Below are 17151 nucleotides of genomic sequence, written 5' to 3'. Positions count from 1 at the left end.
CAGGATACAGACATTTACGTTACTCCCATCCATTATCTATACCCACTTATTCCTGGTCAGGGTCACAAGGGGTGCTGGAGCCAATCAGCATGCATGAGAGGGAGGAGCTAAATGTAAAGGTATAACAACCAGCACCCTACAAATGTAATAACAGAATTCACATGTCCAGTATTATTAAGCAAAGTGCTAAGATTTTTTTTTTTTTAATGCAGGTTAGGCTAACTTGGGGGTGGGTGCATTAACAGGGTGTTGCTGTAAAAGAGCACACATGCTCATGCTCAGCCTATCCCGTTTAAATGAAGGTTAATAAAAATAAACATCTGTAAAAGTACTGCAGGGTTGAGGTACCTTAAGGTGCAGTTTGAGGCGCTCAGTCTTCAGCCTGATGGCTCTGCTGCTTTGACCACTGTGGGAAATTTGTGTCACCATTGGGGGAGGGGTAGGGGGGAGGGGGAGGGGGAGGGGGAGGGGAGGGGGGAGACAGGACATGCAACCAGGAAGTGCAACCCTGCAGGGGAGGGGCAGGGGATGTAATGTCAAACAAATATGTCCTGAGAGAAAACTTGCTTGAGGTCTTTTTTTTATTTTTTTGTTTGTTTGAAGTGCATCAAACCCCAATACAGTGGTACTATGCTGAACCAGGTTTCAGGTCACCACCTATGATTTGCATGCACATTTTATCTTATTGTTTGCTAAAATAAAAACAGCCCCGTGATTTTTAAAATTTTATCTATTTGTTGGAAGGGGCCTAGGGTATGCCAGCAAATGGGTTCTCAAGCTCAAAGGCTCAATGGCTGCGAAACCAAACAGTGAAATTGTGTGCCAGACGCCGCCTCTTTTGACAAAGTGGCTCGTTCAAAGTCACCATTAACGGCCCTTGGCCTACAGGTCAGGTAAGCATTACCCTTCAGTCAGCCACACTCCACTTCCAGAAAAGACCACTGTAGACTGCTACGTGAGGGCTTTTTAGGGAATTTCCTGCCCGTTTAATCCAGAGGTGCTGGATCACCTGCAACCTGAGACGTGCGAACGCCAGACACTGCCATCTAACTCGTAGCCTACAGTGGATTATTTTTTATGTTTTTCGTTTGTTTATCTTTCTGTTTTCTCGCAGAAACTGTTATTTCAATTTCTCGTTCATAATGCCATTACACAATATTTACTATTTTGACTTTTGACAAGTAGCACGGTCATTTGATGACATTCCACGTTATTCACTGACTCGACTCACTGGATCTGTAACGGCTGTTTGCAGAAAGCATTTTACAACGTAACACGAAAAAGTGCCCAAGGAAATTAAGACAATTAAGTAGGCTATACTTCGTTCTATCCGCACACGTTTCACAGGCGTCACACTTCATGTTGTAGGCTACTTAAAGCAATGCTAATTATATGCAGATATCACGCTACTTTATGACATCATTATATTATATCGAAGTAGCCTATATGTGTAAATATATGCATACCATAAGATACATTTTCCGTGTTACTGTTGTTCTATATCCGTCATATTTAAATGTAATACGGCATCATATGAATTTCCATGTATTTCAGGTAATGCGCCCGCTTAAACCAATTGCAAGCAGTCTTTTTCTAAAATTCTAAATGTATATAATGTCATTTATTTGTTTATATTGTTGCACTTATTTATTTATTTTGCGAGGCAATTCTGAAGAATTCGCATTTAGTCCAGGACAGATATATAGCCCGCTAGTTCTTCAGGCGCTTAATAGTCGGCGAGGGTGCGCAGACATGTCGCGAGCTAGCAGCGTTAGCTATGTGTAAATTTCGTAACCAACTAATCTAAAGTAAGAACACGGGCAAAAACGCTTCAAATACTACAAAGTAAAACTGTATTAAGTCTCCGCTAGCTAGCTAATTGATTGGAATGTTCGCATTGGTTCACCGGTCTGATAACAATCAAATTAATTCATTTTAAAATTCAAAATATTTCCTAAATAAAACATTTAAATGATAATATAATGGGCGACTACTGTGAAACTACTTAAAATGTAATTGAGGTACGTCACAGTAGACCCCTTTAATAATTCTATTGATTACTATGATGTATTTCAGTGGCTATTGGTATCTCGCTGTCCAGATAGTCACAGTAGTTTGTTTACAACTTGCGTGCTTGCTATATAACTAGCGAGTAACAACCAATGCAAATGCAACGGCGAGCTAGCAAACGTTAGCTACAAAGACCCCTAATACGTTATCGGTTTGTGGGGGGTTGGGTGGGCAAATGACCTACGGCTGCTTTCCTTCTAAATCGGTTTATATTTTTACAAACCAAAAGATTAAATAAATTAACATACAGTGCTCGCCCACTGTGATAGTAACCCTTTTGCTTACTGTAAACACAGGCTAGATAACAATTCTGCTTCACGGTGACACACTGCGCTCCAGTATGCGCGGGGAGGAATTAGCCAAATGTCCCCAACGCTGGGCTTTACAACTGCTGTTTTTTAAGTGCTTTTAGACAGTCATGTGATTGTAACGTAACCCGACCGGAAAACACCGACGACCATCGCCGCCAATGCTGCGTTTTAGAGGAACAGAGCAGCTGCGAGCCCAACGGACAAGTCCCCGGTAACAAACAACACAACAAACTCCACAAAATCGCGAGGAGCACGAAAGGTAGGCTTAGACGCACCACGTTCTCCGTTGAACGGGTTTGCGCACCGATAATTATTTTAATTCGCCTTCAATATTTAGATCACTTTTGAAGTTTAAAAATACGTTCGGTGACCACCCCCTTCCCCCTGTGTGTCCGTTTCACGAGGCTCCGTTTATTTTAGCTTCACATTGCTTTCAGACATCGGAAGAACAGATGCGAAGATTTGACCCTCTGCTGTTTGGTCGGCGGATCGTGCAAGTTCTGATGTAAAAACAATTAGAAAGTAAATCGCGATATATCTGCCGCATGTGTGTGTGTATGTGGCGCGGTTGGGGGCAAAGCGTGTACACAAGCGAAGGCATATATGTATCGCCTTTTGGAGGGGTTATTTTTTGTTTGTGAGGAAAGCGCACTGCGGAAGTGGTTTTACTCTGCGGGAGATCTGTCCGGTCCACGTGTCTGCGTTAGGGGCGGTGCTTTCTTACACACATATTTCAACACACACGGTTTTATTTTATTAACTACAGTTGCTAAGTTAACTACCCTCTTGTTTATTTAATAGGCGCAGTTGTGTTGGAGAAATGTATGTTATTTTGTGAAATGTTTTAGTTATCAACAATTCTGGATTATGCCTGGGTTTGTGAATGGCTGAATTGTGAAAGGGGCAGTTATGTGTATATATATTTATATATAGGTCTATTTAAATGTAGATTTCTAACCCGAATCTGAAGTACTTTCAGTGTTTATATTGAAATTAAATCCATTCATTCTGAATATGTAACCAGAGAAGTAGGAATAGTAGTCATTTTCACCATAAATGATTGTTACACTGGCTTTTGGCCTAATTTTGGCAGTCTGTCATTGTTTTGTTTTTTTAAAATCTCTTACTTTGATTTTAATTTATAAGAATCAAACTGCTGGTTTAAATGCCTCTAATTTAAAGAGGTAAACTCGAGAGCTCATTCACTTTAAGCATTGCAATTTAGAAAAACACACACCAAAGCGTTTGTACTTCAGATTGCTTAGATGTTGCTGTCACCGTTGGAATAGCTGGTTGCCACTTGGGCCTAGTCTCTGAGATTTGAATGGACTCAAAAGTTAGTTAAGTGACAGCACTGTTTGACTGGAGTGAATTAGCAACACACACACTTGGCAATCTCAAACTGCTAGCATTGTTTGCATAAAACGCCCCTGGGGGGTGTCAGTAATTGCACGTGACGAGGGAGACGCGGCGTTTACCCCCCCACCCCCCTCGTCCCCATTGGTCGAGCTCCGCGCTGCCTCAAGAATGTATACGTAACGCGCGTCATGTGATTCCCGGAGCCGCTGGCCCTGCCGTGACCTTTAGAGCAGAATTAAGGGTCAGCGGCGTCCGACGCTCGGCTAGCTTCTCTGAGCGCGACGCTAACGACTAGGAGCCGTAAGGACATGCCGAGGGGTCGGGGGTGCGGGGGGCGGGGGGATAGGCGGGGGGTGCGGGGCATGACAGGACTACACCTAAAACCCGGGTCCTGTCTTAAGCTGGCGAGCAGGGGTGCAACACAGCGCAGCGCAACGTCCCGTTTTATTTATCCCCAAGCGAAACAATGGTAGCTGGGGCCCACAGACAGCCGGAAAACAACAAACTTATGATACGTAAACCAGAGGCTCACAGTGCGCTCTGCACAATGGCGCTGCCCCCAGCAAGCGTGCAGGTTTAAGGTTTATTCGCCCCATAGCTTGAACACGGCCTTTCAGCACTGCTGCTAGGCAGGTTGGCTACTCTCCTGGTGTCACAGTTTTCCGAAAGTGCGCAAGATTAAGAAATGCACCACTCCAAGACTTTGTGTTTGATTTTTTTTTTTTTTTTGTCTTTCTGTGTTCAGTCAAGTCTTCTGAATCTTGCAGAGAAGGCCATACTGCCTGGATGCAGAAGCTGGTTAAATATGTCCTTTTCCCCCCCTGTTTTGGTAAAGAATGTCTCAAACACTTTGGGAATAGAGAGAGCATGCTGGAAATGTGCTACAGCTTAACGACCTTTTTTGTTTTGTTTTAGTTTTTTTTACTTATAAGCCAAAAACAACTCGATTAATGAAGGCCCATCAGTCCCCTGGGAGGAATGACTCACGCATGAAATGTATAAAGGCACAAAAGAACCAGTGCAGGCGTTTAACCCACATTACAGGCTTTATTTACAGTCTTTCTATGTCTTATGACATTAGGTGGTGAAATTAATTCCAAATCCTAGTCAGTACAAAACAGTCCCCTCCACTATCTCTCTGGTAAATAGGCTGCTTATCCATTATTAGTTAAGGCACTAAGTGAAGCTATCATCACTGACTAGGGTCCTTCAGAATTGTCTTTGTAACCAATCTAGCGTTGATATTATTATTAAATTATTAGTAGTAGTAGTAGTACTAGCAGTAGCAGCAGCAGCAGTAGCAAAAATTCAGCTCCCTTGAGTCTCAGGGTATTTGTAGAGTATAATTTGGGAGTGAGAGTTAAAGTAAGTACAGAGAGAGTATGCATGTGATATAGGCTGTTTTTATTTCCACAAGTACCCTCCTAGCAGGCCTGTTTCCTTGCCCGCAGTACTGGTGGATGTGTGCATCCCTTTGGTGTTAACAGCGGTCCGTTTGGTGGAGAAAGCCTACGCACGTACCGCACGTGCTCTGTAGCGGTGCCAACATGGAGGCTCTTATGTTTCTTCTCCATTCGCGGCGGTTCAACCCCTCCTCCCCACCGCGACGCCCCCCCCCCCCATCCTCATCCCCCCCCCCACCCACCCAAAGTCTGTTTTTCGGTTGCGTTCTGAGCCCCGGCCCTGGCAGGAAGCTGAGTCTCTCTCGTCTCTGGCTTTTTTTGTGTGTAGGCGGAAGAATGGAGCTGTCCAACCATGGCCTTATCCTCCTGCAGCAGCTCAACGCTCAGAGGGAGTTCGGGTTCCTGTGCGATTGCACGGTGGCCATCGGGGACGTCTTCTTCAAGGCGCACAAGGCCGTCCTCGCCGCCTTCTCCAACTACTTCAGAATGCTCTTCATACACCAGGACAGGTAGCGCAGGCGTCCTCCTCCTCCTCACCCCCCCCCCCCCCCTTAAAATACGCCACCCGAAAATCTGACAAGTGAGGTACAGCAAGTCAAGTGGCTCTGTTTAGCTTGTATATACTGAATTGCTTCAGTATATATACAGCAGTGTAAATGGATACTATGTAAAACAAAAAAAAATAATAATAATTTAAATAAAGTTGTGTAAGTCACTCTCGATAACAGTGTCTGCTAAATACCTGGAATGTAATGCAACGTCTTGGTAAATTGGTATCTGGTACCTTCTGGGCGCTGTGTTAGTCCGCTGGCTTTCAAACTGTCGGCCAATCCGCAGGGAGGTTCGGGCCTTTGCGATTGGCTGCTTGAAATGGAGGAAATAAACCGCCACAAAACATGGGTAATGGCGAACTTTGAAAATTCACACTATGTAATGCAGTCTGGCTGCGATGCGTGTAAACTACTACTAGCTGTAGAGTTAGAGTTGTGGATGAGGCCTACGTAATGCACTCTGGCTGTGGGTTCATAACCTCTTGGTCTGATCAGTGACATTTACTTATTTTCTGTTTCTTTATGGATAAGTCATACATTAGAGTGGGAGAAAATCACTGTACATGATTGGCTGCAGACCCCCTCTTTCCTCTCTGTGTGTGTGTGTGTGTGTGAGCGAGCGAGAGCGGTTTTTAAGGTGCGTCTCCGTTCCCTTTCCAGCGACTGCGTGCGACTGAAACCGGGGGACATCCAGCCGGACATCTTCAGCTACCTCCTGAACCTGATGTACACGGGCAAGCTGGCGCCCCAGCTCATCGACCCGCTGCGCCTGGAGCAGGGCGTCAAGTTCCTGCACGCCTACCCCCTGCTGCAGGAGGCCAGCCTGGCCACCCAGGCCTCCTTCTCGCACCCGGAGCAGAGCCTCCCGCTGTCCACCTCCCTGTACGGCATCCAGATCGCCGACCAGCAGGGGGCGACCACCACCGCCACCGCCACCGCCACCACCACCACGGCGGCCATTAGCCGGCTGTCGGGCCGCCGGCAGCCGTCCCCGTCCTTCGACCTGTCGGACGGCAAGTTCGGGGTCGGCTCCGGCGCCACCGGCGAGCCCAAACCGGCGCAGTCGCTCTTCGAGGCCGAGCCCTCCACCAGCGGCTTCCCGCTGGCCGGGGAGGAGCCCGGCCCCGGCCCCGGCCCGGACGCGCCCGGGGACGACCCGCCGGCCGCCACCACCATCCTGCACGTCAAGCCCAGCATCATGAAGCGGAACTCGTCCTTCCGCAAGCACTACACCTGCCACATGTGCGGCAGCCGCTTCGGCCAGCGCGGCGCGCTGCGCGAGCACCTGCTCCACCACGCCCAGGCCCTGCTGCCCGAGGCCAGCCTGGGCGTCACGCCCATGGAGACGGGCCCCGCCCCCGAGACCTCGGTAACCGCGGCGACCATGACGACCATGACGACGGAGGAGCAGCCCCCCTCGCACGTGGGCGTGGTCGACCCGGCCAGCGACAGCGAGCAGCAGGCCGCCACCGACTCGCCGCGGGCGGACGGGCCGCAGTCCCAGGCGGAGACGCCGCCGCCCTCCGACATCGCCGACATCGACAACCTGGAGACGGCCGACCTGGAGCGCGAGGTGAAGCGGCGCAAGTACGAGTGCTCCACCTGCGGCCGCAAGTTCATCCAGAAGAGCCACTGGCGCGAGCACATGTACATCCACACGGGCAAGCCCTTCAAGTGCAGCGCCTGCGGCAAGAGCTTCTGCCGCGCCAACCAGGCCGCCCGCCACGTCTGCCTCAACCAGAGCGCCGAGTCCTACACCATGGTGGACAAGCAGAGCATGGAGCTGTGCTCCAGCGAGGACAGCTCGCAGATGGAGGCGCTCTTCCTGGCCTCCGGCCGGCCGTACAAGTGCAACGTGTGCGAGATGACCTTCTCCAGCCCCAACGAGGTCATCAAGCACCTGTGCTTCGCCCAGGCCGCCGCCCTGCAGGGCGACGAGCTGCCCAAGGACGAGGGGTCCAGGGACTCCTCCAGCGCCGGGCCCCTGCTCACGTCCATTAAGACTGAGGAGATCCTAGTCGAATAGCAGCCGCCAACTCGTGTACTTTTTAGGTTTTTTTTTTTTGTTTTTGTTCTTTTGTACTTTTTAAATTATGGTCAGTAGATATTCTAAGGATTTAGTGAAAATTTTTCGTATTGAAAAGAAAAAAAAAAAAAAAAAAAACAACTTTTTTTTTTTCTGGTTTTTCTGTCTTCACAGTTTAATTTGCCCTCAGGAACTGGAATAGGGATTTTAGCGCAAGGCTCACGTGAATTGAACTCTTCCTCCTCGTCGGACAAAAAAACATCCCTCGTCAAACGTTTTTGACCGGTCAGATATCAGTGTGTGTGTGTGTGTCTGTGTGTGAACCAGCGTTAACGTACATGTTACTGCATATCTCGTGACCTCCCAACCTTTTTGGCTGACTGGTGCGTGGCCTGGGTGACCAGTTACCGGTGCAATGCTGAGTGTTGTGTAGGGAGAGTGTGTTTGACTCCTCATAGCGTATTCCATGGCTGAGTGTGTAAATGAGTACATGGAGTAAGTCATCGCCCTGCATTATGTGGAACTGCTCTGGCTGTCGGTCTGTAGGCTGACGTGTGGCCTGTGTGGCCTATATGTGGACTTGTTTACTTTCAGTATCAGGGTTTACACACACACACACACACACACACACACACGAGCGCACACACATGCGCAAACACACAAGCACACACACAAACACATGCACACACACGTACGCACACACACAGACAGAAACACACATGCACGCACTCACACAAACAAACTCATGCACACGTGCACACACATACACACATACATGTAAACATGCACACATACACACACACACACAGACAGACACACACATACGTTCTCTCACCTTTTGTTAAATAGCACGTGTAGAAGTTTTCATTCACTTGCGTCTAAGAAGCCAGGTTGTTACTTCTGTCGTCGGTGCGGTTTACTGTCCGGTGGAGACCGAGCGTACTTACTGTCAGTGTGTCCGGTCGTACGAGTCTTAATACGTTTCATTCATACCGTGAGTTCGGCGCAGATTTCAGGGAAAGAAAATGAAGTTCACTTGAAAATCCTATGTGTCAGTTCAGCGTTTGCGGGGAACTTGAGACCCCGAAGCTGAGTTATTGTACGCTTCTCTGGCACTGTGAAATTCCCGGGTTCGGATGCGCACGACCTGCTTAAACAAGGACTTTTGGAGAATACGACGAAACGCGCCCTCCAAAACGAAGCCAACGGAAGCCTCTCACTCAACTTCCCTCACCCTCCAGTTCGATGTCTTTTATCGGATGACGGATGAACCGTGACAAAAACCAACAGCAAATAGCTCAAAATGTTCTGATTGCACTGCATCAATACGGGGGGATCTCATCCCACCATTTTCTAAATCCAGAAGATTACTTCCTTACGGTTTCAGTAAATGCTAGATATTTTTGCTTATTTTTTTATTTTTTGTTTAACTCGGTGGCATTGCAAGGTTTTGCAGGCGTAATAAGACGCCGTGCTGTCAAGCGGTCGGTTGGTTGGTTTTACTTCCCTCTGCAGCCCAACGGCGAGTTGTGGCGCCGCCCGCCCTGTGGGGGGGGGGGGCAGAACAGGAAGCGAAGCCAGGGCCGTGAACGAAGGGCGTCCGGTCTTGTTGCGCTCGTTACCGCGGTTACCGTCATGCCCACGCTTGCTTGGGGCTTGGGCCGAAAATGAGCTCCCGACGTTTGCGCTGGCTGGGAGGCGAGCTGAGGTTCGGTTTTAAATCCGGCCCCGCAGTCTAAATTCCCCCCGCCGCTCTTTTTATTACGAACCCCCACACCTTCCCTTGCCCCCATCTTAAGTTGTCACCAAATACTTTTATTGTTTCCGTAAATAAAATGGAAAAAAAAAAAGTCCATTCACTTTGCCCTTGTCCGAACAGGCTTTGCCTGGCCAAACTAACGGAGACCTGCCTAACCAGAGCAACCCGATTTGAATCGCCATGGTGACAAGAGTTTGCGTCCGACTTCCAGTTAGCCTATCGCGTTCATCTTAGTCCGCCTGTGCTCGGTGGTGGCAGAATGTCTGCCAAGCTCAGTTCGTATTGAGTGCTGTATAAATTCTGTGACTGCCTGCATCACTTCAGGTCGTAAGAGAGGGGGTATCGTACATTTGAAAACCGCTGATATGAGCATCATTTGGCAATACGTAGCAGAACTGTGGCTTGTGCCTTATACTGTGTTATGATATGAAATGGCTGTGGCTGAGGGGATAGTGTCGGGTCAACAATGTAGCTTGCAGTTAAGGAAACATAAAACGGGAATTGGAAAGTGCCTAAATTTGTGTTTTTCAGTGTTCGGTGGTCAAAAATGTCAACTTATGGGGAAAACTCAGCCCCATGACTGAACTTTATCTGAGCTTGAATTACTCTGCGCATAGCAGTTCATTTCTGGCTGAAGGATCTTTTTATTGTAAAGGGATCATTCTCTTCCTGGGGATTTTTGATGGTATTACTGTTTTCATTATATGTGTTTGATTGGCCCAAGACAGTGTTTATGTTCAGTGAAGTACATTTTGGATACTTGCAGAAGTTTCTGGCAACCCAGTCGCCTTCGCAGTGTCTGGTGTAGGGGCATTGGTGATCTTAAGCAAGAAAATACACTTCAGGTGACTCCAAAATAAGCATGTATTGCAATTTTCTGTTTCCCAGACGCTGTACATCTGAACCGAATAGATTAGGTCAGTTGTCTCCAACCCTGGTCCTGGAGAGCTACAGGGTCTGCTGGTTTTTGTTTTCACCTTAAAATCAGCACCCAGTTGAGACCCAAGACACCAGGTGGAGTTGAGTTAACTGTGTAATCAACTGCTCCAATTGATTCATGAAGTGCAGAGTCACTATGAAGACCAGCAGACCCTGTAGCTCTCCAGGACCAGGGTTGGAGACCACTGGATTAGATTAATTTTCATGGCGTTTACCGTATTCACAACAATAAGCATTTTTAAAAAATTTGTTTTTATATTCTGTCGGTCACTTCCTTCCTTCTCGCCTCTCCAAACGGTGCGCGTTCTTCGCCAGCGACCCGCATAGCGATGTTGACATTGGAAGCCACGCCGCGGCTTTTCTTGAGCGTCGCACTCTCAGGTTACACGCACCGTAGCAAACGGGCACAACCGAAAAAATAAGATTAAATGTCGTTTCTGGAAGAATAATCAGATAAAAGTGCACACGTGCCTCGTAATGTCATACTACTGCAGCGCAAGACGGATTTGAAGTGTTGTCTTCCTGCTTCAGACCATGTGTCTGTGAATAGCCCCAGTACCAGCTCATTGTAAATGCTAGTCTAAAAGGTATGTAGCCCAGGGACTACTGATTAAAACTAGCCTCCTTGGCTACCTGTGGCACATTTGCAGAGATGTTATTTATGTGCATTGTCCCTGTCAATATAAAATAATAAATTTAATGTCGGAAGCTTCTGTGAATGCACCAAAATTGAAATGATACGCCAAACAAACAAAAAAAAAACCCCAGAAAGTGAGTTATCCCTTTAACTTTAGGTTTAAACCGCCAGTCAGTTGGTCCAAAAAACACAGTCCTTTGACAAAATTAATTAAAACCCTGAAATCTGAAACAAAATAACTGCATTTGGTTGACTTGGTAGCAGAAATTTGAACTCTTTGGGGGAATAAGTGGTTTACATGGTTGTTGTGCTTACTCGACAAGTAAAAGTGACCTGTGCTACTCTGTTGTATTGCACCTCTTCCTGATTATCACCAGAGGGTCATGGGAAGTGTAGTCCTGGGGTTTCAGAGTGGTCACGCTCTGTCCATCTGCTGGTTACTTCATGGCAGCCATTCTGTGCGTATGCCTCAGTGCAGCACAGGGAAGTTTGCGAACATACAGGTTTTTTATAGTGCCACTTCCCAGAACGTTTATATACTGCTGTTGTTCATGCATGTAAGAATGCATTCTGGTATTTTCTGATGTTTTTTTAAAATATATATATGTATATGGCAAAGGACACAAAGCTGTCAGTACTGTAACAAAATGTACTTCTGCCAATTCATTGATCATTTGCTTGAAGGTGTTCTTAAAGCCCTTATTTTTGTGTTTAATATACCCTTCTAATTTTATATACAATGCTATATTTACGAAAAAATATTTTATATTGCACAGGTTGTACATTGCTAAATTGCTTTTATGTAGAAAACATTTGAGTCTTCGTTAGACTAGGTGTATGTATATTTGTTTTTTGTTTTTTTTAACTCAAGGCCTTTGTGTTAATGAACAAATATTAGTGTACTTTTTTATTGACCATAGTTTTTTGTAGCCTATTGATGTATTATGTACAGATTTCTGTCGGTGAAACAAGTTTTCACTGTTTCGGCGCTGTTGGTCTGGTCATGTGAGCAAGATAGTTACAGTCTTTATGTACATCGTTTAAAAAAACAACAAAAATTGAACAACTGCTGAAGGTTCTCATTGGTCAGGTGTACATGTACGGTTTAGGTATTTGCTGAACGTTTTTTTTTATTTTATTTTTTTATTTTAAAGTAGATGGTAAACAAATAAGAGGTCCTCCTGTTTGTAAAAATAATTGGGTAGACCTGACAGGTATAGCATGATGGTTTTGTGTAGAATACTATCGATGAATAACATGGACTTTGTCACTGTCTCAGTCACGGTGTCTGAGACGGGTTTTATTGAAGGAAGACTATTTCAGGCGTGGTGCTCATCGGAAATCGGTGCCTGAACGCATTCCCGAAATGTGATCGCTGAATCAGAGGGTCTAATGAGGACTGTCCGAACTCGGCATTACATTGAAGGACACCTATTTATTTAAGAAAATGTTAAGCTGTTTTTTTTTTTTTCAAAGCATCGCAAAATGACTACTACTGAAGTGTGCTTTCAAGAGTGTAGAATCAAAATTTCCGACACGTTTAAATCTGAATTTGAGCAGTCCACAGACCCGTGTCTTATTTACAGTATCGGCGGCGTAGGTAAAGAAGAAACGCGTGAATTTGCTCTGCGGCTGTCTTAAATGTCGTTTTAACAACGTATTTTATGCAAGCAGTTTTGTCATTTCTGTTTTGAGGTCTTTTACACACAGGTTACCGAGGGCAACGGAATCGGCCCCCCTGCGCACAATCCCAAAGCAACCGTGAAAACGTCTACTGTGTTCTACTCTGTGTTCTCAGGAATGTATGCAGTCTCTTAATTGTCTCCTTCATTTTGATGGTGAAGAATGGAAGAATAAAAATTGTTTTGCAGAACTGCTGCGTTGCCTCTTTCTCTTTTCAGAAAGAAGGTGCCACGTTTCTGCGACGCCAACTTGATACTTTGCGGACTCTCCGGTCCGGGTGATGATGGTCGTGTCTGTTCTTTTGAAGGTTCTGCGTAAAGATGATGAAGGTTCTGCGTAAAGATGAGAATGTGGACAAATAGGAGCGATCCGTGACCGTTGGGTTGAATGTTCACGAGAGCTTGAACGAAAGGCAAAACGGGCCGATTGGCTCAGGCGATCCGTCGAGAAACGTCTCCAGTGCGTCCAGGTCGTTGACGGTTAGATTGTACGTGTATGGAGTTAATTTTGTGTGTTGGAAACTCTGGTTGGAAATAGCGGAGGTATTTCGTTCGCATCCGGTTCAGATACTGCTATGCTGAAAACCAAGTGAAGCAGTTTTTGTTATGAATAGAGCACAAATCAATCTAAATGAGTTTGATCTTTGGGGCCCTTGGTGTGTGTCTTTGACGTCCATATTTTATCTGCTTCGGTTTCCCCAGACAGGAACGCGAGTTAACAGTTGAGTTTCCTGTTTTCTCTCTCTCGCTCTAGGAAGTGGGTGAATTCAACAGGCATTTTCTTAATTGCGTCCTGGAGTAGCAGTTCGCACCATTGAACTTTCTTCATGTGGATAGTGAAATTGTTTCCAGTCACTGCCTATTCTAGAATGGATACACTTTAATCACAAACATGGTTTTACAAGGCTAGCTTTATTTGATTGAAATGTAGACAAGATTTTGTATTCATATTATTAACAGCTTGGAAAATATAAAAGAATTAAGTCCATGCTGCTGTTACACGCTTTTATGCTCATGGTTATTGTTGTTATTACAATATGATTTAAGGTACATAGGTATACAATTTGTACAAATGTTACCAGTTTCACATTTAGGTTGTGTTATAAAAAAGCCCGAGGAGGTCCAGGGGGGTGTCTAAACCAAACAGGAAGGAAGCTACGAAGGCAACGGCTACAGATTTAGACATTCAGAATGTGAAGCGAGCTTAGGAGCAACCATAATTCTGTCCATCGCCTCTCTCGCGAACGACTAGTCAGACCAAAGCCGCTGTCCGCTGGTCCCTGGGGGGCGGGGAATAGACCGTTATAGAAATACTGCCCCCTGTAGGCCACTTTGCAGCGCCATCCAGACATGGGTACCGAGGGGGTAAAAAGAAATCTCGTTTGGATTTGGTGTGGATCCTGTTTGCTCTCCTAAAACTTGTTTATGTATGCCCCCTCCCTGGCCCCCACCCCTACCACCAAAAAAAAAACCCTTGTAAGGAGACCTGAACCTTAGACTACTCTTAAATAATTTGGCTGGACAATTACACCAGCTAGTCTCTGTGCTCTCTCTCTCTCTCTCCCTCTCGGTACGGTATCACAGTGGTCTTAATGTTCTGCTTCACAATAATTCACCCACACCTCTCTTCGCAGGTGTGTTCAGGTTTCAGCCCCCTTCACTTGCGCAACGTCAGAAGCATACTTTGTGACATCACTGAAGCGCAAAGCTAGCAGGAGTGCGCGCGGAACTGGGAAAGGCGTTCAGCCGATCGATTCGGGAAGACCGTGCTCTTCTCCCCTGTCATAGCTGAAGTGAAAATGACAATATATATTTTTTTAAACTTTACACACTATCCACAAAATACACAGTTATTTTTATATATTCGCTTTTTGAGTCTCCGCTGCTGACAAAAAACCCATCCTGGCGCGGGAGCAGTGATAAATGGCTTTATGTATACCGGACGTCGCCAGCAGAGGGAAGAAGTGTACTTTGGCACCAGAGTCATGAATATCTCTAAACGTCCTTCTAAAGCAGTGTTTTCGTGTGTGTGTGTGAAACAAACCGTTGCTGAAATGTGTCACACAGCTAAATGAATTGCTGACACAATTTTTTTTCCCCCAGATAAATTTCTAAACATGCTGTACACAGTGAAGCTCAAACACTGAAATGTCATTTTTGATGTAGGCTGGTAGCTACATTTCTGGTTCTGTGTCAGTGACACAGCATTTTGTGTCTTTGTCAGAAGGTTGAAAACGAATCTGACTCTTTAAGCCCCAGTAAAGGCAGATGCAATATCCATTAGACATCATTTTTAAACATTGAAAAGGACTCGCATATTTTGTTGGTGCTCTCTTTCTCTGAAATCCTAGTGATTAACCATGTCAATAGCATATTGAGCATTTCTGTGCCAAATTGTTGCCACTGATTCTGACTATGATGTCCCTGAACATAATACACAACTGAGTCAGAAATCAGCCCAGTCTTTTGAGCGAAGCTATCATTCATACAATGCATAGCTTTTAATGTTTAGTTGTGTTTTTATTTTTTATTTCTTTTGTACTGGACTATTAACTGTCAATGAATGCGTATCTGTACCATGTTAGTGAAATCTGTGTAAGACCCTCAAATTATCTCCAATTATCCTCAACGGAGGTGAGGAGCATTTCAGTATCTTTAAAAAATTAACATAAATACAACAGAGATGGGAGAGGGGTAACAGAGGAGTGTGTGGGGAGGGGGGGGGGGGGGGTGGACAACTTACTTTAGATATAAATACAATATACAAGATTATATCTTCCAGTTCTCAGGCCACACACACAGATGCCCTCTGCAGGACAACCTTCTGTGTGTAACAGTAAGGGTGATAGGAGGTTGCTAAAGACCACAAAAACATACATCACATTAATCACAAGCTTGATGAAGACTTCAGAGATGTGCAGGACCGCGTGCGCACGCGCGTGTGCGTGTGTGTGTGTGTGTGTGTGGGGTTGGGGGGGTGGGTGGGATCTCCCAGAAGAGGTCCCAAGAGCATCTTCATTTCGTGACAGGGCAGAATGTTGCAGGAGAGGGTTGGAATTGTCCTTCAGTCCACTTGCTCTTAAGAGGCAGAGCACAGTCTCAGTGTGTGCGCCAGAGCGCGCTCCGACTTCCTGTTCCTGTTCAGACACGCCGTCTTCCAGGCAGAGGATCGTCCCGTCGCTTCGACCTGCGAAAAGAGCGGGACAGTGACCATTTAACAACAATCACACTCACTGATGGCATACGTCACTGTGCAGGCACTCGTAGCAGGCACGTTATTAAAAACAAGAAAGCTGGGAAATCCACAATGGACAGCTGAGAAAATGTAATTTTGAGCTCCAAAATTTAAATGTTGTTATAATTAAAGTTAAAGTCATAAGCATTTATTAATTTCGCTATAGAAATTGAATAGCCCACCAAGGGCTCAACATCACGTTTTTTTTTTTACAAGCGTTTATGACGTGACGGTACTGCTGCTGACGTTAAGTGGCGTTGCGCGTAAGTAAAAAAGCGTTTATTCGACGAACAGAAATCTGAAACGCGATACTGCTGACTCATGGCTCCTGAGTGTTAACATCAGCTCAGCGCTCCAAGGCAGTGCTCTCTCCCTCTCCCTCTCTCTCCCTCTCTCTTCCTCTCTCTCCCTCACTCTCTCCCTCTCTCTATCTCTCCCACTCTCTCTCTCTCCCTCTCTCTTCCTCTCTTTCCCTCACTCTCTCCCTCTCTCTCTCTCCCTCCTCTTCTCTCTCCCCTCTCTCTCTCTCTCTTCTCTCTCCCTCTCTCTCTCTATTTCCCTCCCTCTCTCTCTCCCCTCTCTCTCTCTCTCTCCTCCCTCTCTCTCCTCCCCTCCCCTCCCTCTCTCTCCTCTCCTCTCCTCTCTCTCTCTCTCCCCCCCCCCCCCCATTTAGACTCTGGGAGTCCTGCGGGAGTCGCCGCGGGCGCTGGCGAATCGTTGCGCGAACGCCGTCAGCCGAGCCACCCGCGGCCGTAATTCACCGCTCTGCTGCAGTGCAGCATCCCCGCGTCTGGGGCGTCTCCCCCTTCGCCCTTCTCAGATCGCCCGGTCCGATCTGAGAACAAAACCGCCATATCTGCAGCGTCGCTTTCCGCCTCGTGTTGATCAACAAACACATCTATGGCAGGAGAATTATTTTTTTTTTGTTTTGATATATTGGCGGAAACAAAGTTTTTTTTTTTTTTGTGTTTCATATTGTTGTTTGGAACCGCTCCAAGCTAGGTAGGGGGACGACACAGTAAAGCTATTATGCTATTTTTTCTTTTTTTTTGTGTCCCTTTTTTTGTAAGGATTCTCTAATGTGCTCTGACATACTTCATTCACAAAACACTGAGGGTTCTGCAAAAAAAAAAAAGGAGGGAAAATTATAATCATAATCAATCTGTCAGCACAAGTTCA

The 17151-nt window shown here is 46.1% G+C and overlaps 2 protein-coding genes across 5 annotated transcripts in view; one reads left to right on the top strand and one right to left on the bottom strand.

Moving 5' to 3' along the window:
• Positions 1-531: 531 nt before the first annotated feature.
• On the top strand, positions 532-12928 carry zbtb2b (zinc finger and BTB domain containing 2b). 3 transcript variants are annotated; one of them, XR_010330688.1, is made up of 4 exons: positions 1513-2640; positions 5472-5652; positions 6355-10403; positions 10578-12928. XR_010330688.1 is itself a non-coding variant. In XM_064340515.1 (3 exons), the coding sequence occupies exons 2-3, from the start codon at positions 5480-5482 to the stop codon at positions 7718-7720; spliced, it is 1539 nt and encodes a 512-aa protein (XP_064196585.1). In that variant the 5' UTR covers positions 532-893; positions 5472-5479; the 3' UTR covers positions 7721-12928. The 3 variants fall into 3 exon arrangements, 2 of the variants coding, with proteins under 2 accessions (XP_064196585.1, XP_064196584.1); XM_064340515.1 differs by lacking the exon at positions 1513-2640 and adding an exon at positions 532-893 and having other exon boundaries at positions 6355-12928; XM_064340514.1 differs by having other exon boundaries at positions 6355-12928.
• A 702-nt stretch (positions 12929-13630) lies between these two features.
• akap12b (A kinase (PRKA) anchor protein 12b) overlaps positions 13631-17151 on the bottom strand; it is a 49180-nt gene continuing 45659 nt past the window's right edge. For both annotated transcript variants that reach the window (XM_064340512.1, XM_064340513.1), the window contains one exon: positions 13631-15924. The gene's annotated coding sequence lies outside the window, so the exon portion shown is untranslated. The remainder of the gene's footprint in view (positions 15925-17151) is intronic.

This window comes from Anguilla rostrata, chromosome 6 (genome assembly GCF_018555375.3).
Source record: "Anguilla rostrata isolate EN2019 chromosome 6, ASM1855537v3, whole genome shotgun sequence".
NCBI classification, from domain to species: Eukaryota; Metazoa; Chordata; class Actinopteri; order Anguilliformes; family Anguillidae; genus Anguilla; species Anguilla rostrata.
Note: the sequence above shows the minus strand (reverse complement) of the source record. Positions and strands in the feature narration are given on the sequence as shown.